Below are 21234 nucleotides of genomic sequence, written 5' to 3'. Positions count from 1 at the left end.
TTCCTCTCACTCCATTCCCTTTACGTAAACACGCCCTTAAGCCACTTCATGACCCCCATGTATGGGAAATTGAATCGACCAAAAACAAGAGTTACTACTATCAAATTAGGTTGAATATGAATCCAGATCCTCTTCGGATTGTCTTTGTGAGGATCCCGAAAATTTGTAAATCGTGTCCATTCATTGTACATTGTGCAATTATAAATCATTTTAATTTTTTTATTTAAAATTGAATACAAATAATACCTGACGAAAACTGACTGCATAATATACGATAAACATATACGATTTATGGATTCCCGAAATCCTCATAAAGAGGATTTGGAGAGGACCCTATTGGGTCGATTACACCTAGAGCACCCTAGCTTTTCCAAACTTCTCAATTTCCCTTCGACTCCATTTCCAATCATGACACTTACTTGTATAAGCTCAATTGAAAATTACTCTAATTGCCCCCAAAACGCAATTCCTTAGTATCAAAAACCAAGTTATCCAACTAATTAACTTAATTGGGATCGAATTGTAAGATTCAAAATCCCCTGGACAAAACCCTAACCCTAGCTGCCCTCTTTTTCCCCTATCCTCATTCTCCGACAAAAAATAGTTAAGTTGATACAAGGATATTCTAAGAATTTTAGTGGGTGAGAAAGTTAAATTTTTTTTGGGAAGTGTTATTTGCACTTTAAAAATCTCATTATAAATTCTTTACAAGTATATTTTTCTTTTTAAATATATAAAGTTTGAAATGTAAATTGAGATTTTTAGAATATCAATAATAATATTTTTTTTTCCACCTTTTATGGGGGTGAAAATATATAGGATTGTGAGGTGGGTTTAGCGACTTTGTTTATTATTTTTTTATCTTTCTTTTGAAAATCTCCTTTTGCGCTAATAAGAGATAGGGCTGGCATCACAATCATACATCGCCGCTCGACTGACTTTTCCTCTTTTAGACAAAATCTGTCCGAAAATTGTCTGGGAGCTGAGCTACAAATCGATTCCACCGAGCCCTTCCCCAATTATTCCTAGGGTTTCTCTGAGCTCTCTCCATCGCCATCGACTTCAAGGTACGAAAACCAAGCTCAGATGCTTTCCTTTCAATGTCTTCAGCAGATCTAGGTTTTTTCCATTTCACAATCTTACTTTTGTTTTGTTCTGCTCGTTCACGCTAGGGTTTTGCAATAATTATCCTCTCCCTGACTAACTTTACTCAATTTTCTGTGTAATTAAGCTTCGTAATCATTTAATTAGTTGCTAAAGTCACAATTTTACACTTTTTATCTATGGAATTTTACTTCTGTTTTTCCATGTGGTACATTGGTGCTGTTTGGAGTTCGAAAGCTCACCAAGTGTTTGTAGAAATGCCGGTGACACAACTACTTACTTAATTGTCTACTTGTTGTATCTGGAAGGGTTGGAAAGTTTGAAGCTTGAAGAAATGAGGCCAATATTTTGCGGCAACTTGGATTTTGACGCGCGGCAGTCAGATGTTGAGCGGCTTTTCAAGCGATATGGGAAAGTCGAGAGGGTGGATATTAAGTCTGGTAAATAAGTTCTTTGGTTAAATAATTAAACTTTCGCTGTGTTTTCGTAACGGTTTGTTTTGGTTCTTTATCGAGATTACTAGTTTTGTTGACTGTTGGTAGCATAGTGGTTGTGTTGTGTTGTTTCGTTTACTTTTTTTTTTTTGCATATGAATTTAGTGGCCAAACTTAAAGCCTTGTAGTTGTTTTAAGCTATTGTGGATTTTAGAGCTATATTATCTGATTTCTACTTTTGGTTCCAAGGTTATGTTCAAAAGTTTCGTTATGTTTATTGTGATGAAATCTGAAGTGGGTCATTACTGAATCATCCTGCTGGGATATGGTCTTTATAGTTAGTGCAGATTGGGGTTTGAGCACCTTCAATTTATCCCTATGAGATGGTAGGGATTTCGGGTAGAGAAAAAATAAATATGTGTTTTCGGGGTTTATCAGCAAGTCCTACAGCAGCAGAGTTATTTAATGTGGGACTTATACCACCGTGCAAATGTGACAGCTGCTACTTCCATGATTTTCTGCTGTGTGTGTGTGAAAGACTATTCTGGCTTTATTTGCCTCCTGGTATGTCTAGAAAGGAATATGTGGTGTACAACCTGAAAAATGAAAAATGATTATTTTAAGATTGGCTCATTGAACCTTTTTGTATAGCAGCAAATACATGGATAAAACATGAAGTCTGGTTTTCTTCCTTGGCCCTTTTTCCATTTCTTTTCAAAATCTTGATATGCAGAAATTCCCTCTCTGTAAATTGAAAATGCATGAGAGATATGTCTTTATGGAAAAACTAGGATGAGATTGCAGTGCATTCATGCACATGACATCTCCTTCATGCTGAGAACTGAGAAGCTTGAGCTCTTTCACTGGGCTGTTTGGTTGGAGTAAATTCTAAAAAGGAAATGTTTGCGAAGGAAAGATTTCAGCTGTTACTCAAAAGGGCAATATGTTATTCATTAGAATATTATTTGGATGGGTGTACTCGCTATTTTCCCTTTCAGAGAAACAGGTTACTTTTTTATTGCAGTGCAAACCCCTGTACTCAAGAATTTCTTTGGCGCAGGATTACTTGGAATGTCTATGGTCTTCTTGGATGGGTCCGCTTATCTACATTTCTTTTGTAGCATGTGCCCAAGCATCACTTATTGTATTTTTCCAGAAGAATTAATCTGATCTGCCTTAGTCCTGCCATCATACTTTCCTTCAGACACCATTGCTTTTTCATTCATCATGACTTTTGCTCCACTCCATGTTCAATTTCCGACATGTTCCAACATAGATTCCATGATGATATCGCACTCACTGGCAGGTTTTGTGTTACTTCCTACCAGATGATTTTGTATGCATATAATTTGTTTAGTGTATGAGACGTCAAAATTTCCTTATATTTTAGATGTATGCCTAACAAACTTGCATTAAAAAGTATGTTTTGGTGACTTTGTTGTACAGTCTGTGGTTACTTCACACGGTGGTTTTAATAGATTGCTTCCATATATATATATATATATATATATATTGGTTTAAATAGGATTTGCTTTCGTCTATATGGATGACGAACGAGATGCTGAGTATGCAATTCGAAGACTTGACAGGACAGAATTTGGTAGGAAGGGACGCCGACTTCGTATTGAGTGGACCAAGGTAAAGTTGAACATGTGGTTGGGTTTCAGAAAAATGATTTAGGATTTTATGGTCAGTTGCATAGCATACTTATGAGAATGCTGGCATTGCACATAGCACAATCCCTATCGCATACAAGTATAATACTAGAATTTGACTTTTCTGTCTAGCATGTGACTTCTTACTTAACCTGTACCTTTACATATTTTTTAGTATTGTGATTGTGTCAATCAAAGCCATATCTTCTACTCCCCTTCATTTTCTAAGTTCATGCATGCAAATGGTACATATGTTGTAACTGCTTCATGTTTCTTTACACTTCTTTCAATTATATAAATTCATACTACATGTGATAAAATGGATAAACTATAAGTGATGAGCTTTACTTGATTATTTTCTTGGACTTTTTTTGCTCATTTCGTTACACTATTCTGTGTTGAAGCATGAAAGAGGGATTAGGAGACCTGATTCAAGAAGACCTTCTGCTAACATGAAGCCCTCAAAAACCTTGTTTGTTATCAACTTTGATCCAGTCCATACCAGGACAAAGGATCTGGAGAGGCACTTTGATCCCTACGGGAAAATAACGAACATAAGGATTAGAAGGAATTTTGCTTTCATTCAATATGAATCACAGGAGGATGCTACCAAAGCTCTGGAGGCAACAAATACAAGGTTCTGTTTTCCTTGACAACTTGTATAGTGCTGTTTGCTTGATTTACACGTTCAGATATTTTTTTCCTTTGGACAAATTGTTTGGAAGTGAATTCAAAGGGAGAATGGCCCCTCAATTTCAAGCCATCATTGCAACAGAAAAATTCTGTAAAAAATTTTACTTCAAAAAGCCGCTAATGCTTGTAATGAAAATTAAATGCACTGATTTGGTTTGTCATGAAAAAAGGTCTTAAACGAAAAGTGAAATATTCAATGGCTTTATTGTGCAAAAGACTATGTCTGAATCCATCTCTACCAGCGTTCTAAAAACCTAGTTTTAGGACTCGCCTGGGCTGTTTTTGGGTCTGGGCTATGAAGAAAACGCCTCTGCCCAGTGGGTGTGGGCTACAGACTAGCCTAAACGCATAGGTGACCTGGGCATTTGAATTTTTTATTAAAAAAAAAAAGGCAGCCCAAACCCAATAAGACGACGTTATTGGCAGGGTTTTATAAAATTCATGCTAATTTTATGTTCCTAACTTAGTTTCTATTAGTTTGTTATGACTTTATGATGTGAATCAGAAGTAATAATAATAGTCAAATATTTGATTGCTTGGCATGCTTGCTTGATTAGGCTAACACGCCTCTACAATTACAACTGCTTTATACTAACTTTAGTGAACTTATTTTTGAAATACAGCAAGTTCATGGACAGGGTTATTTCTGTGGAATATGCTGCTCGTGATGATGATGATGATAAAAGAAATGGGCACAGTCCTGACAGGAGGGGCCGTGATATGTCTCCTGAGAGAAGAAGCAATGATCGTGGGCGATCTCCAAGTCCATACCGCAGAGATAGGGGAAGCCCTGATTATGGCCATGGTGCCCGAGTAAGTTCTAGAACTGAATCAAGAAGAAGTCCTGATTATGAGAGAGCTGCAAGCCCAGTCAATGATAGATCCCGTCCAAGTTCTAGACCTGGACCTAGAAGAAGTCCCGATTATGAGAGATCTGCAAGCCCAGTCAATGATAGATCCCATCCAAGTTCTAGACCTGAACTAAGAAGAAGTCCCAGTGATGAGGGAGCTATAAGCCCCGTCAATGATGAATACCGCAGGTTTGTTAAGATCGCAACTTTTAGTTCTCGATTGTATGAGATGTTATTATCCTTTAAGAGGTGCGGGGGTGTTCTAATGCATTAATGAAATCATGTTTAACCATGTGTTTAAATCCTAGAGGACACCGTCACAATCCATCTCTTTTAACATGGATTATTTCCTTTGCATGATTTGTCAAGATTGTATTTTAATGTTAACATACACACAAACTAGCACCATTCTGAGTATATTTTTGTTGTTGATATTGCAGCCGTTCTCCCCCACCGCGGGAAAGATCTCGTTCCTGAGAACCAGCCAGATATGCAACCTCCTTGTAGTGGTTAGCTGGTGTATTATTTAATCTATAGTTGACATTCCGAAGTTGGTTATTCCCTCTTTATTAGTATTCAGATACATGATCAGTTTGAACTTGAACATGTTTTCAAAGTGGTGAATTCGAAGTTTATTTTGTAGCCAATCATGGTTTATCGGGCACATCTGTATTCGATTGTTATCTTTAACCTATAGTTGACATTCCTAAATTGTTATTTTTCTGTGAGTTTGACAGTAGTCGCAGAGGGTGATCAACTTGTATTGGTGCAATTTCGTGAGCGTGGCTTTGGCGTGAATGTTGGACGTTGCACCTCGTTATAAAAAACGATATATTATCTGTGTTTTTCCTTGGAAAAAGAAGGCTCTTATTTTAGGTTGTTTGGGGGAGACACTGAGACAGAACCGTCTCTTTTGGCACTTGGCACTGGATTTTCTTGGGTTTTGCATGATTATAATTTATACTTCTTTAGGGTTTGGGGTATCAAATGGCAGGCAAGTTAGCGACATCTTTGAAGCTACCAAGGTCGATGCCGGAAACCACCGCTCTTGGGTTTTGTATATTCTGCATTTTACTCAATTTTTGCGTTATTTGACTTTGAGAGTTTACCTATTGATTTTGAATTACAGTATTGCAATAGGTTTTTCAAACAAGCCTCTTTTTTGTTTTTTGTTTTTTTTTTTTAATTCAGTCAACGGGAAGAGGGGATCCGAAGTTGGAACTTCTCTCTCCAAACTCTCTCTCTCTAACTTGTGTTATAGTCCTAAAAAAATACCACAAGTAAAGTAACACAACACATGTATTTCTATCCTCACCTTTGTCCCCCCTTTGGCTCTCTAGCTTCATTTATCGGAATGGTTTGTTTTTAGAATGGAGGATTGCTGAAGTAGGAATCAGTCATCACCATCCAATGTTCTGAAGTTGCTGCAAGCCAACTTGCAAGACAAGCACACCACCTGTTTGATCAAATGTGTAGCTGAAACTTGGAAAGTGTTGGTTTATAACTCTGGCTCCAGGCCGTGGGTTCTTAATAACTTCGGCTTCCTTGCTGTGAGTTCTTTACTTGCTCCGGTATCTCTACTGTGAGTATTTGTGGGTTAGGTAGTTTTTCAAAATCTTGCCGTGAGCTTTTGTGGGTTGAACGGTCTTTCTGTTCAAAGTTCATATGGATATTGAGGAGGAGTTGATGGACAGCCTTAATATTACCTTTGAAGACAGTTTAGATTTGGAGGAAAGTTTTGACAACAACATCCATTTGGTGGGGAGACTAATTGCAGATAATGAACCTTCCCAAACGGTGGTAAAGGAGACTCTCAAGTCAGCTTGGAACAAAATGGGGGTGGTCAGGGTTCAAAGGGCCAAAGCAAATATATATGCCATCACAGTTGGAGATGAGCAGGTCGCCAAAAAAATTCTGGAAGGCAACCCCTGGTTTATCAGGGATTATACTTTTTCTGTGAAACTCTGGCCATCTTTTCACTCCCTTGACGACATTGAAGCGAATCGAGCTGCTTATTGGATACAGGCTCATGGGATACCCAGGAACTACTGTACAGTGAAAAATGCTAGAAGTCTGGGGGCAAAAATTGGAGCAGTTCTTGAAGTTGAAGATCCAGCAGAGGTGGGCTTTCGGGGTTTCTTGAGATTAAGAGTAGACTTTGATGCTTGTCGGCCATTGATTACATGCTGCTTAGTGTCATGCCCAGCTTGGGGCTCCTATACTATCCAATTCAAGTATGAAGGATTGAGAATTTTCTGCTACCAATGTGGGAGATTAGGCCACTCAAGTGCATGTCCTCGTCCGGCGCCACTGTCGATGGCGGGTGGAACTCGATTTAATGGTGATCTCCGGGCCGCACCTGCATCCAGGGCAAATTCTATGTTATTTCCACAAAGAAGGGGAGCAGCGACGACCGGGGCTCGTGAAAACCATTGGAGAAGAAAATGGGAACAATGTGATGGTCGTTTCTACGGCCTGCCGGACACGGAAATGGACATCCCGGCGAACAGCTACTTGTAACGTCGAAAGGCGGAGGAACAGGTCAACATGGCAACAACAAGTATTGACATGAGGCAGAATTGCACTGCAGTGACAGGTACGTCTGCAGGCCTGGTCTCCCACTCAAATCAGGAAAGGACACTACACCTGGCAGGGACAAACTCTGAGGCTGGGCATATTCCCAAATCGCGATTGGACACACGGCCTGATTACGGGCATATGTGGCATCCAGATAGTTATGGGACCCATTTTACAAACGGAACTCTTACTATAGCTGTTAACGGGCTCTCTCTGGAGAAAAACTGGTGTGACCCAAATAGGATTCCCCCATGGGCCTTTGAAAATGTTGATGGGCTGCTCCTGGCTGCGGAGGAGGTGCGGGCCAGGCCCACAAATTTTACTGTGAAGGATTGTTTCCCCCCAGGAACAATTATTTCGGATGTGAACGCCCAAAGCCTGGCAGCGGCGGCCCAGATGGTCCAGGCTTCAAACGTTGATGTTCAGAGTTAGGTGGATCCTAGTGTGAAAGCAATGGGGAATGGGGAAACTAACCAAGGCCCAATGGATGGGGTTAATACTCAACAAAAAGGAAATAAAAAAAAAGGGGGGAGAAATGATGTGGAGCTCCTTACTCCACAAACAAAAAAGCAAAAGACACTGAGATACCCTAACTACGGGCGCCCTTTACATCTCTCAAACCTGAAGAAGAAAAGCTCTAGACTTAGAGGAGGGAATCGAGGGGGGAGATCCACGGCGACCAGCTATGTTGACCTCGAGCAGCAGGAGGGCCAATGGTGCGAGGTGGTGGTCAGCCTTTCAAAGGAAATGGAAGAAGCAGAGAGATGCGGGTTGCTGGGTAGAGGAAGTGAAATAACAAGACTTGTATCATCGGTGGAGGCTGACGATGTTCAGCCCCGCCGACAGCCATGAATATACTAATCTGGAACTGCCGAGGGCTTGGGAACCCTCGGAAAGTTCAGGCATTGCAGGATATTATCCGGCAAAAAGTTCCCAAATTGGTTTTCCTATGTGAAACCAAGTGCAAGGCAGAGGTACTAAACGACTTGAGGGTGAAGCTGGGCTTTAGAAGAGTGTTCGGGGTTAGTTCAAATGGACAGTCAGGGGGTCTTGGTTTGTTTTGGACAGGGGACATAAACCTGAGAATCATTTCTTCATCAGAGAGATTTATTGATTCTGAAATAGGAACAATAGGCGATGCAGTTCATTGGAGATTCACTGGTTTTTACGGGCACCCGAGAACTGAGGAACGCCAAATGTCCTGGGATATTATGAGGCGATTGGCTGCGAGTTGCTCACTTCCATGGCTGATAGGAGGGGACTTCAATGAATTACTCGGTATCCACGAGAAAGAAGGGGGTCCAGTTCGTCCAGTAAACCAAATAATGGCTTTTCGGAATGCAGTGTGCGATTGCCATCTACATGATCTGGGGTTCTTGGGTACTCCTTACACCTGGGTTACTACTAGGTCAGGGGGTATCAAAGAACGGTTAGATAGGATGCTTGCAACTGATAGGTGGAAGGACTTATTCAGCAATGTTAAGGTCACCCACCTGGATCCTAGCAATTCTGACCATGTGCCTATTCTTCTAGAGGTAGATGGAACACATAGCCATGTTAGACGCAGAAGCAAACTATTTCGATTCGAAAATTTTTGGGCTGACCATGAGGATTGTGAAGATATTATCCGTAATGCTTGGAACCAGCCGGGTACTGGTGTGTTGATGTTTCAGATAGTGAACAAAATTAAAGCCACTAGAATAGCTCTACTGAAATGGCAACAATCAGTATTTAAAGGGAGGCGGGAGAAAATTAATGGTGTGCGTCAAAAGTTGGGATTCATACTTGCCCAGCCACTTACAGAAGAGGCTTTGGCTGAACGGCACCGACTAATGCAGCGGCTTGATCAACTCTTGGGTCAAGAGGAGAAGTATTGGAGGCAGAGATCACGCGCTTTATGGGTTAAAGCTGGCGACCGTAATACACGGTTCTTCCATCAACGTGCTAGGAACCGAAGGGCAAAGAACTCGATCAAACGGCTGAAAAATACAAGGGGCGCTTGGGTCTATGATGATGCGGGGATCGAAAGCACTGTGACTCAATATTTTCATGATATCTTCCAAACCACTGGGAATAATCAGGATGATGAAGTTATTGAGGCTGTGGATTCAAGGGTAACGGCAGAAATGAATCGCATGCTGGAAGGGGAAATTTCGGCTGAGGAAGTTCAAGAGGCGGTCTTTCAGATGCAGCCATCAAAGGCTCCGGGCCCCGACGGAATGAATCCTTTCTTTTTCCAGAAATTTTGGAATATCATTGGGGATGACATTACAAATGCGATTAAAAACTTCCAAGCATCAGGGAAATTGTTGAAGCAAATAAACTTTACATATGTCAGCCTCATTCCTAAAACAAAGCAACCAGAGGAAGTAGCTCAGTTTCAGCCCATCAGTCTATGCAATGTCCTGTTCAGAATCATTTCTAAGGTACTTGCGAATCGCCTTAAGGTATCCCCAACATCATCTCACAAACTCAAAGCGCCTTCGTGCCGGGTCGTAATATTTCTGATAATACCATTTTAGCATCAGAAGTTGCTAATTATCTGTTTAGACGGCGCCGAGGGAAGAAAGGTTTCGCGTCATTAAAACTAGATATAAGTAAGGCATACGATCGGATTGAGTGGGGGTACTTACATCGAATCCTTACTAAAATGGGCTTTTCTCAGACTTGGATCAAACTCATCATGCTCTGTGTGACTACGGTTTCATATTCTGTACTGGTGAATGGCTGTCCACGAGGGTATATCCTCCCGTCCCGTGGATTACGCCAGGGTGATCCTCTATCACCATATTTATTTATACTGTGTGCAGAGGGACTGTCAGCTTTGATCGCTCTACGGGAACGGCGGGGGCTGATAAATGGCATATCAATTTGCCCAGAAGCACCATCGATTAGTCATCTATTATTTGCAGATGATAGTCTGCTGTTCTGTCAAGCAACGGAGTCGGATTGCAGGCAAATACGGGAGGTCTTAAAGGTGTATGAACGTGCTTCGGGACAAAAAGTAAATCTTGAGAAAAGTGAGGCATGTTTTAGTCGAAATGTGAAGCGACCTGCGCAAATGAAGTTGGCCGAGATCTTTGGGGTGAACCGGGTAGATCGACATGACAAGTACTTGGGTATGCCAACGTTTGTGGGAAGGAACAAGAGCTTATGTTTTGGGAATCTTAAGGACCGCCTATGGAAGAGATTAAAGAGTTGGCAAGGAAAATTGCTAAGTGCCGCAGGGAAAGAGGTGTTGGTGAAGGCAGTGGCACAGGCAATTCCAAATTACTCTATGAGCTGTTTTCTGTTGCCTAAATTATTCTGTGACGAGCTAAATAAAATGGTTGCATCCTATTGGTGGAGTGGCGATGAAGGAGAAAAGAAAATGCATTGGTGCTCGTGGGAACGCCTGTGTAATCCAAAGATGGAAGGTGGACTTGGGTTTCGGTTCTTATATGCATTCAACTTGGGTATGTTAGCAAAGCAGGGGTGGAGATTGTTGGCTAATCCACAGTCTCTGGTTGCAACGGTCCTGAAGGAAAAATACTTTCCGACTAGCTCCTTTATGGAAGCTCCCTTGAAGCCGGGAGCATCGTATGTATGGAAAAGTATTTATATTGCTCGAAATGTGTTAAGTTTGGGTCTAAGATGGCAGGTGGATACTGGGCACTCTATTCGGATCTGGGAGGACCCTTGGATCCCCATCCCGCTTCGATTTCGCCCCTACTCTCCAAAACCGATGGGATGCACACTGACAATGGTGAATGAGTTGATTGATCATGTTGCAAAGTGTTGGAAGATTGATGTGCTTCAAAGTCTCTTCTCTGCAGAGGAGGTAAATCTGATCCGGAAAATCCCATTAAGTGTACGAAACTCGCCGGATCACTTGCTGTGGCACCATGAGAGACACGGAAGATTTACGGTCCGGTCGGCTTACCATGTGGCAAGGAATTGGCTACATCCCACAAACTGCGGGGCATCGTCCTCAAATGGAGATGGAGCTAAGGTTTGGGCGAAGGTATGGAATGCACAAGTACCAACAAAAGTCAAAATCTGCGTATGGAGACTTGCCAATGAATTGGTCCCTACTAGGGCCAATTTGGTGGCAAGACATATTACCATGGATGTGGAATGTGTATTGTGTGGAGCCTATGGTGAATCTACCATACATCTAATGAAGGATTGCCATTATGCAAGATGTGCGTGGATGAGCTCGCAGGTGGGTACACTTGTGAGAAATAATCACCCTCCTTCCTTTATGATATGGATCAATGAAGTGGCTGATCGTATACCCAAGGCAAGTTTTGATATTTTTATGATGGTTTGTTGGGCATTATGGAGGGCAAGGAACATGAAACTCTGGGAGGAAAAACTGGAACCTCCCGAGGTATGTACTGATCGAGCCATCCAATGGTGGCCGGAGTTTGCTAGGACCACCAATACAGGTTCGGAACAGGACTGTAGGCTGAGGAACACCCCCAGATGGAGCGTCCCACCACAGGGACGAATCAAGATGAACATTGATGGGTCCTGGAATGCAGGAAGACTCATTGCTGGTTTCGGGGCCATTATCAGAGACATCGATGGGTCTTTTGTGGCTGCTCGTGCTGGAAGATTTGAAGATATATCTTCCCCATTGCTCTCGGAAACTATGGCAGTAAGGGCAGGTTTGCTATGGGCGATTGACAGGGGTTATCAATCCCTTATTATTGAAACTGACTCACTTCAGATTGTGGAGGCGCTGAGAGATCCTACTCTTAATTTGTCAACCATTGGGCAAGTTGTGGAGGATTGCAAATCTCTGCTCAACACAATCACTGAAGCAAATATCACCCACATTCGTCATAATGCGAACGCTGCTGCTCATCACCTTGCAAAAGTTGGGCTATCTCTGATGCAAAGTTGCGAATGGACTGATTCTCCGCCTAGTATTATAACTGATATACTTGTGGATGACTATGCTTAGCTCCATGCTTAGAGAAGGATAAACTCTTGTAATGAATCTTTTGATGAAATGAAAACAACTATCGTATCTTTTCAAAAAAAAAAGAAAAAAAGAAAGAGAAGTATCACCGAAACAATGGCGAGTTGGGACCTCTTCTTGTGGCCTCCACGACTCCAATTTAGAGAACGATGATTAAAAAACGGGTGTTGAAATGCTACGGTTCTTCAGATGTTGAGATGGTGCAAATAGCAAAGAAAAAGAATGTTGAGAGTAGAAATTTAAAGGAATCCAATTAGAAAATGTTGTTTGCGAAAAGTTCTACAATGCTTTCAGTATGGCATGCACCGTATCAACAAGTGTTAATGCTTCAACAATGTCAAATATTTTGGTATATACTATACTAGGAAACTATATGTATAAAGAATTACACACATGAGCACAACTTATATCCAGCGTCAATGACACAATCACTCGGATAAAAATTTACACATTTTTAATTTATTAGCGCGGAATGTCATTGTGACGTTATACCTATGCATGGGGAAGAAAAATTTACATGAAACGAGTTTATTGTCATGTGGTATTCTTATCTAATAATGCATTATTATGTACAATTTTTTTCCACAAAACAATATTTCATTTAATCAAGATTCAAGCAACTGTAAATTTGTTCTATATAAATTGCTCCCGTCACGAGTAAGTGTAGTGGTATTCGTAACTTGATAGTTGATAATAGTGGTATTCCTAGCTTGATAGATGATAATGATAGAGTGAGTGAGTGAATGACAGAATGGGTGAGGAAAAGTGGAGCACGAAAAGGACAAGAGTACGTGGGAAGGACACAAATACAAGAATTTAAAACAAACAAACAAACAGCCGACACGGGAAATAGCGTCACGTCCAGGCCACGCATCGCCAAAGCCCAAGGCCAGGGCGTCTTGGTTCACTCGCCGAGAGTAGGGACGCTCCCAAAAGCTGGCTACTTTGTCTCCGCAGCCTTTGGCAATTGGCACCTTCGACGTAATGACTTAAAATCATTAATTTATGGATTTTTGAAAATAATTTACTCATTCATTAGTTAAATTTGATCAGAAATTATTTCAAAATTTAAAATTAAAATTAAATATAAATAGTACTTAATGAAAACTGATCATAAGATGTACGATAAACGATCATAATCACGAAATCCTTAGGATCCTCAGAAAAAGGATCCTGCGAGGATCCTTTTCTGTAAAATCAATAGCCCAACAAGTGCACAATTCATATTTCTCTCTTTCTTTTAACAGTATACATCCAGTAACATTAAATTTGTGTAGGTCACTTGTAGGCATAGTCTGAAATATCGATAATATCGACGAAATATCGAGGATATTTCGGTTTTTTCGAAACACGGATATTTCAGAACATATCCATGTACATATCGTACAAATATCGACAATATCGACGATAATATCGAAAAATATCGATGCAAAGGAAGGGGAAAAAAAAGAAAAAGAAGAAAAAATGCAAAGGAAGGGGAAAAAAAAAGAAAAAGAAGAAAAAAAAGGGAAAAAAAGGAGGAAAAAAAAAACACAAAGGGGATTTGAACCCCTCCCATTTTACTCCTCCAACACCGTAACCACCATATATCACTTATGTTTTAATGATAATATGCTAAAATATTTATATTTATATGAGTGGCATGTTAACAATTACATGTAAAACTATTTTGGGGATTTATCATTTGATGAATACTCTTCACAATAAACTTACTCTACACATAGAGATGATGAAGATAGTGAAAATTTTGAACCTCATAGGAACTTTATGTGGTACTAAATCACTCATGTATCTTACCATGCAATGTATAAAGTGTAAAATATTGTAGTAAATCATTATATATAAAAGATTATGGTGTGTTTAATCTTTTTTTCATTAATTACTACATTTTTGGTACACTCACAGTGTTTGCCAGCTCGTTGTATAATCAACTTAAATCAATTAAATCCATCATGTAATGCATTTCCTTCTAATTTTTTTTTTGGATAAACTAATAGATAATTGACTAAATAAACATTCTCCAAAGTTTCAATAAAAATTTCTAAGTTTTTCTTACAATTTCCGTGGTTTTTATTCAATTGTTATCGATATCGATAATATCTCGATATTTTCATGTTTTTAGACTACCGATAGTTCTGATATCATCGATATTTTATACCATGCTTGTAGGCTTAGGTGGTGATTGTTACATTATATTATTTTCGATTGGCTTAGGGGGTGATTGTTACATTATATTATTTTAGATTGGACTAGCTTTATAAATTAAGTTGAACTGACTTAAAATAAACTAAGCTGATCTCAATTAGTGAAGCGTTTGATGCAATGTTCAAATAAGAAACAAGATAATTAACAAACTTTAATTATATTATTTAATTCATATTTATTAATTTTGTTATTAATTCAATTTTTTTTTCCATAAACATCTGTCCCCTCTCCCTCTTTTTCTCCATCTTTTCCCGTCCAACTCCCTCTCGATTCCAATCTCTATTTCTCTCTACTCCCTCCCTTTCTCTCTGTAGCTGCGAGGATCCTGCGGCTCACGTTCAACGAGGACCTAAAACTCGATCCACCCAAGAAGCGTTTCGAGCAAGAAGATGTGGTTACATGGGATTTCAAGAAATTATGGTTGTAGACGACAGTGCAAAGTAGACACGAAGGGTTTGGCGAAGTAAATGACACGGTGTGAAGCAAACGCGAAGCATTTAGCAAGGTGGTCTTAGTAGCCCCCTACTTTTTGATGGATCTCACTAAGACCATGTAGTGAAGCATTTATATAACATGAGTTCAATTTTTTTTTTTTTTTGGGAAACTGGTAGATTAAAACCAGGGTAAAGATGCCAAATAGTGCAAGGAGAGCCTACAACGAGGCAAGCCAACAGTAAGAAAAAAGAAACAATGGGCAGTAGAGGGAGTTACAAGGAAGATGTAGTAACCAAGTTAGCGCGTCGCCCCCTCCACTGCCCTTGATACCTTAAGGAGGACAAGGTAAACCATCATTTTGAAGCACATGAACTAACAAAGATGGGGGTTTATTGATCCAAGTAACATCGCACATCTATGCACATATGTGTGATGCCAATGCATCCGCCACTATGTTGGCTGATCTTGGTATCCAAGACCAGCGACAGTCCTGGAAAGTTTCCCTTAGCCTTTTAGCTTTTAGTAAGGAAGGGTAAGCTTCCCATCTACTATTGCCGAGCGAGTCCGACAGAGAGGAAATGGACTCCTGGGAATCAAACTCCACGACAACCATTTGAAGCCCCAATGATAAACCAAGCTCACAACCTTTAAGGAGGGCCAATGCTTCAGCTGCACCCACACAAAGAGCACGAATATCGTACCTAATCGCTGCCACAAAAGATCCCTCGGCATCCCATAACATAATTCCAACGAAGACAGAGCGCGTCAGCTCTGACCAACTAGCATTAACATTGATTTTTGTATACAACATGGTAAGGGGGAACCACTTAGTCGATCGTCCAGCCACTGAAAGGATAGGAGTAGGTTGTGGATGCCTCTCACGTACAGCAGCACCAAATGCACCCGCCGAGTTTGTAATTGCACGTAGAACCTGTGTAGGGTTGATTGGACGCTGATTAAACAAAAGATTGCACCGAGCCTTCCATATATGCCAACACGTGAAGGCTACATACAAGAGCAAAGACGGCCGGTCACCACTGGCACCCACAAGCAGATTAGAGATTGAGTCGAACCACTCTATCTAACTGGAAACCCCATTCCTATTAATCTTAAAATTAAGTATCCCTCTACACCAGATGGGCTCCACCCATGGGCATAATAAGAATAGGTGTTCAATTGACTCCTCCTAGTTTTGGCATATCGGGCATATCAGGTTAGGGACAGATCGGCGTTTAAATAATTCCTCCATTATGGCCAGAGCTTAGTAGGGGGTATTCCACATGAAATTCTGAATTTTGGCTGGGGTTTATAGCTTACAAATGATCTTCCAAACCCGATCTGGGCTGGCTCGAGACGAAGAGAGGTGTTATGGCGTCGGGGGGCAGGCTCGAGCCTGAGCCCAAAGGTACCCAAATTTCATCGTGTAAAAGTCATTCTTGGTGATTGGCCAGATGAACCGGTCCCCACCCATTGAATCACCGATATAAGTATCATTGATAGCTTCCAGCTCCTCCATAAATATGAAGGGTTTGAGGGAATTTAGGTCATAGGTTCTAGAAATTGGGCATAGAAGAGTTTCCACCAGTGTATCCTTAGTAACCGACACCGCTCCCCTTGGAATGGGGTGGCTCGAAGGGAGGGAAGGGAGCCATCTGTCTACCCAAATCCGTACATGTCGCCTATCCATGATTTGCCAATGCGCCCCCTTTAAAAGTATATCTCTACCCACAAGTAAATTGGTTCATGCCCAAGATGCATGGCTTCCCCATTAGGCGTCAAGAAAAGAACAATGTGGGAAGTACCTAGCCTTGAGAACTAAAGCCCATAGCAAATTTGGCTCCATTATCAACCTCCAACATTGCTTGGCAAGGAGAGCATCATTAAAATTTTTAAAGCTCCTAAAACCCATGCCTTCTTCTTGTTTCGGGTGGCCTAGCAAATTTTTTTAGACCCAACGAATTTTTCTTTCTCCATTTTTCTGACCCCACCAGAACCCTGAAATCATGGAATCCAACTCGTTGCATATTCCATTCGGAAATTTAAATAAGTTCATCGGGGTATGCAGGAATAACCTGAGCGATAGCTTTTATCATGACCTCTTTGCCAACTTAGGATAAGGTGCACTGCTTCCATCGTTGGATTTTCCCCATCATTCTACCTTTCATATAGGCAAGGCCACGACTCTTATATCGGCCCCAAATAGCTAGAACCTCACAGGTAAGTCCTCGAATCAGACACCACCGGTATACCAAGAATATTCCCCAGCTCATCTGAAACTACCGTTGGGGTGTTAGCACTAAAGAACACACACGATTTTTGCAAGTTTACCACCTGACTCGAAGCTGAGCAATAGGCCTTAATGAGTCAGCCCAAATTGTGGCAGTTCAACCTATCAGCCTTTAAGAATATTAGGGTGTCATCAACAAATAAGATATGGGATATGGATGGGCCATGAGGGCTCATCCATACTCCATGCAATTGCTTAGTCTTAGTAGCTATGCTAATCATCTTAGACAGGACTTCACTAACCATCAGAAACAAGTACGGAGATAGCGGGTCACCTTGCCGTAGTCCTCTCAAAGGGGTAAATTTGTTGCCCGGAAGACCGTTGGGAATCACAGCAAAATTAATCGAGCTCATGCACCCCATAATAAGCCACCGCCAGCTGGGATGAAACCCCATCTTATCCATTACCGCATCTAGGAAGTCCCATTTCACTCGGTCATAGGCTTTGTGCATATCAAGCTTTATGCCAAGTTTGAACTTATATTTGGTTTTTCTGAGCTTAAGGAAGTGGAATAGCTCATGTGCAATCCCGATGTTGTCCTGAATTTGTCATCCCCCAACAAACGCGTTTTGCATGGGAGAACTAATTCTCGGGAGTAAAGGCTTTAGTCTATTAGTTAAAACCTTGGAAAGCACCTTGTAAGAAAAGTTACATAAACTTATAGGCCGAAATTAAGAGACTGACGTCGGGTTCGGAACCTTTGGGAATCCTTATTCGCACCAAATGCAAACTGAGAATCCTAGGTAATCCAGTCTAATGAAGCTTAGTGATGGCAAACAAATGTACCCTTAGATAGAAATTTCACACCCTATGGACAAATAGTTTAAAATATTGCCTTATAGAAAAACATACAAAATAATTGAGTAAAAAACAATATTTATGATCTTAAAACATATCAAATTGTCGTGAGTGTGGATGCAAATTTCCGTCTTCTTCTCCTTTGAGGAAAATGCACCTGCTAAATAATAACACATAAGATCAAGGCCAACAGCCTCACGCGCCCACGATAAATTAGGGGGGGGCTTTGGCCGAAGAATCTCTGATGCCAAAGTTAGAATTTGAGAGAGAAAATGTTTAGAGAATTTTAGGGAGAGAATGAACTTGCATTTTGGTGTGAAGATGGGGCTATATATATATATATATATATATATAGGGGTGTGGCCCTATTTGGTTGTATTTTGAATATAATCGCAAGATATTATGTCAATTTGAAAAGAATACCTTGTGGGTGAGGATTTGATGAGGAGTGATGAGAGGGTTTTGAATAAATACCATTTTGATTACCTTTGACCTTGACTGAGCTGTTATTGTTTGTTGCATGCACGTGGGAATCCCGGTGTGCCTCAAGGGTAATTTTGTCCTTTTCACCCAAAAGTTCATGTGTCACCTCCATAATTTTCTTGATTATTTTTTACTCCACAAATGCCCCTACACCTGTTGGGCTGCTTGCAGGAAAGGGCAACAGGTGTAAAGATATTCTCTTGCTTTAGGAAACATAAGATTGTTTCGAATTTATTCTACCCTACAAGAGAGTGAAAGCTAGAGGATATTTGTTCCCCCTCCCCTGTAACACTTATATATATATATATATATATATATATATATATATATATATATATATTATAGGAGTAACATTATTTTAGTTAAAAAAAACACAGACCAAACAAATAGTCAACGATGAGCTAACATAACGCTTCTTCTTCTTCCCAACCATCACATGGTGGGGGAGCCAAGGGAATCATATTTTGTCCATAAATGTTGGGGTGATGTGGGTAGTCTAGGGGGTGTGAGTAAGCATTCTAAATCTGGAGAGGTAATGATAGGCTTAGAGGGAGTATTTCTAAATTTTCACTGAAGAATTAGAGGAGAGTGCGAGGTTTTGGAAAGGGAAAAGTAAGAAATCGAAAGAGGGAAGCTGATAGGGTGTTGGTGTATTCTTCAATTTGTACAAAAGGCCTGGGAGTGACTCCGGACACTTCGGAGGCTTAGAGAGGTATTATAGTTAGCTGGACAAGAGGTAGGGGCTCTATTTCCGATGATAGATCTATATCATGGTTAATCTTTGTGATATTAGTAATTATATCTAATACAGTAGTAATGAAATGCTTGGGTGAAATAGAATCAATTGATTGTCATGGTTGTGTTTAGGGTTAATGGTTTCTTTTTCGGTGTATTATATATATTGACTATGTTAAATGTTGTTATGTTTTGATGAATGGTTGAGTTATGTAAAATTGTTGGACTGACTACGTTGAGGGTTACAATTATGTTTGTTAAATTGAATTGCTCGTGTTGCATTACATGTTACAGAGTTAAGTGTTGGGTTGTGTAAACTTGGTTAAGCAAAGTGTTGAAAACTTATATATGTTCAAGCGTAGGGTAAAGGGCTTGAATGTATAGTTGGGCGTCGGGGGAAGGGCCCATGTTAATGAAACTGAAATTACTAATAAAATTAGGGGTTAAGGGAGGAATGGGAGTTAATTTATATTTTATGGTATTCGGAACCAAGGGGTATAAGCATGGTATGGGACGTGTAGGTTTGGATGCCATAAATATAAGTTAGCGAGATTAGAAGGGAGTGAGTTCATGTGTACTTCTTTGTCATATTATTTGTATTTTTACCATATTGTTTAAGGCTTGCTACTTTGATTAATTATGGTAAATGAACTTGAAGGACATATGGTTCCTACTGAGCATGAAATGCTCACACCCTATTAGTTATTGCAGGTACCGGTATGGAGGAACAAGATGATGACCTGTCTCTATATGAATAAACATATCCTATGTGTGTGCTGGTTTCCTAGTTGTACTTTAAATAACGTGTTCTAGTATTTCAAGAGTGTGTTGTAAGAGTTGAACTCTTTAAACTCATGATGTATTAAATAAACAGGTCTAAGTGAACTTTTAGTTGGCTCTGGTTCCATCATACTCTCGTTGTAATATTTTAATTTATTTTAAATTCTATTCACACCCTAATTTGATTATCATTCTTATTTTTGAATTTGGGGTGTGACATCCCCTAACAATCTTCTACACTTGCCCGTGCAAAGGACCGCCTTTCCTTGCTTTCTTCGTCTTCTCCGCGCCGCACTGAGGTAAGAAAAGTTTAATTTTCCTTGTCTTCTTAGATAGTGATGTCGAGGGGCAAACGTTGGGATGGTGTAGCACGTTGACTGCCAGGGGCCAGGAGTCAGCTCGGCATGGGCCAAAGAGTGTTGTGGCAAGGACCACTGCTTTGGTTACTGATGCGAAAATTACTTAACACACAAATTAAACCCTCTTGTATCAATTGTAGTAAAGAATGTAAGTAGGGATCGTTCTGGACCGGGGATTAGGAGGGCTTGCTAATAACCTCTAAACTGACTTAAAAACATAAAATTAAGTTTAAAACACCAAACTAGACTCAAAAGATGCAATACAAACTAAAAAGACTCAAAACTAGTTTAAAAGACTCAAAACAGCTTAAAACAATGAATTAGACTCTAAACTGACTCTAGGGATGGTTTTGGATGAAATTAGGTTCTAACTTGACTCAAGACACTTAAAAACACAAATCAAAACAGATTTTGACTAATAAAACACTTTAAAGTAAAGGGGGATTTGATTTTGACGAATTTGAAAACAAAACAAACAGATTGTAAACTAAAATAGATTTTGGACGAATTTGGGTAAACTATGGATGATGGGCTAGCTAGAGGGTCATTCTACACACATGACACACTTGCACATAAACCAATTTTCAGTTGTTCTTTCGATAAATCATGAAACTCAACACCCCAGGTTAATTAAGTCCGCTTAAATTAACCTTCAAGTTCTTCTTCAGTTATTGAATTGGATGGGAAAGCGCATACAACAATTCAAGCATTCTTCAAAAGTCCTTTTTGTGAACAGCACAATAAAGATACAATCAAAGATCATTAAGCATTATGAAAACTATAAGTATTGACGAGGCATTCATTACTATGATGAGCATGAAACACCTGCCAAGAATTCATTTAACGCAATCGTTTATAAGCGACCTCCA

At 40.2% G+C, this 21234-nt stretch overlaps 3 protein-coding genes and 1 long non-coding RNA gene across 5 annotated transcripts; 3 read left to right on the top strand and 1 right to left on the bottom strand.

Annotated features, from left to right (window-relative positions):
• Positions 1-842: 842 nt before the first annotated feature.
• Positions 843-5448, top strand: LOC103401317 (serine/arginine-rich splicing factor RS41-like). Of its 2 annotated transcripts, XM_029092056.2 has the most exons (7): positions 844-1067; positions 1413-1544; positions 2599-2844; positions 3064-3176; positions 3598-3830; positions 4510-4926; positions 5178-5448. In XM_029092056.2, the coding sequence occupies exons 3-7, from the start codon at positions 2766-2768 to the stop codon at positions 5212-5214; spliced, it is 879 nt and encodes a 292-aa protein (XP_028947889.1). In that variant the 5' UTR covers positions 844-1067; positions 1413-1544; positions 2599-2765; the 3' UTR covers positions 5215-5448. The 2 variants fall into 2 exon arrangements, with proteins under 2 accessions (XP_008338280.1, XP_028947889.1); XM_008340058.4 differs by lacking the exon at positions 2599-2844 and having other exon boundaries at positions 843-1067.
• Positions 5449-6402: 954 nt separating this feature from the next.
• Positions 6403-7257, top strand: LOC139197441 (uncharacterized). The gene has a single exon (XM_070824867.1). The coding sequence runs from the start codon at positions 6403-6405 to the stop codon at positions 7255-7257; it is 855 nt and encodes a 284-aa protein (XP_070680968.1).
• Positions 7258-15338: 8081 nt separating this feature from the next.
• LOC103403731 (uncharacterized) lies at positions 15339-16439 on the bottom strand. The gene is made up of 2 exons (XM_008342593.1): positions 16333-16439; positions 15339-15960 (listed from the first exon to the last, which is right to left on the bottom strand). The coding sequence occupies exons 1-2, from the start codon at positions 16437-16439 to the stop codon at positions 15339-15341; spliced, it is 729 nt and encodes a 242-aa protein (XP_008340815.1).
• Positions 16440-18905: 2466 nt separating this feature from the next.
• On the top strand, positions 18906-20117 carry LOC114826554 (uncharacterized). The gene is made up of 2 exons (XR_003775452.2): positions 18906-19227; positions 19938-20117. It is a non-coding gene; the product is annotated as an uncharacterized lncRNA (long non-coding RNA).
• The last annotated feature ends 1117 nt before the right edge of the window (positions 20118-21234 follow it).

The sequence above is a fragment of the Malus domestica genome, chromosome 01 (genome assembly GCF_042453785.1).
Source record: "Malus domestica chromosome 01, GDT2T_hap1".
In the NCBI taxonomy this organism is placed as follows: domain Eukaryota; kingdom Viridiplantae; phylum Streptophyta; class Magnoliopsida; order Rosales; family Rosaceae; genus Malus; species Malus domestica.
The sequence above is the reverse complement of the archived record's forward strand: the minus strand, read 5'-3'. Positions and strand labels throughout refer to the sequence as shown.

Coding starts and splice junctions, on each gene's coding strand:
- LOC103401317 (XM_008340058.4), top strand. CDS start 1,439: ATGAGGCCAATATTTTGCGGCAACTTGGATTTTGACGCGCGGCAGTCA. Junction 1,545..3,063: donor GAGGGTGGATATTAAGTCTG/GTAAATAAGTTC, acceptor TGGTTTAAATAG/GATTTGCTTTCGTCTATATG. Junction 3,831..4,509: donor CTGGAGGCAACAAATACAAG/GTTCTGTTTTCC, acceptor TTTGAAATACAG/CAAGTTCATGGACAGGGTTA.
- LOC139197441 (XM_070824867.1), top strand. CDS start 6,403: ATGGATATTGAGGAGGAGTTGATGGACAGCCTTAATATTACCTTTGAA.
- LOC103403731 (XM_008342593.1), bottom strand. CDS start 16,439: ATGGAGGAGCTGGAAGCTATCAATGATACTTATATCGGTGATTCAATG. Junction 15,961..16,332: donor TTTTACACGATGAAATTTGG/GTACCTTTGGGC, acceptor TGTGGGTGCCAG/TGGTGACCGGCCGTCTTTGC.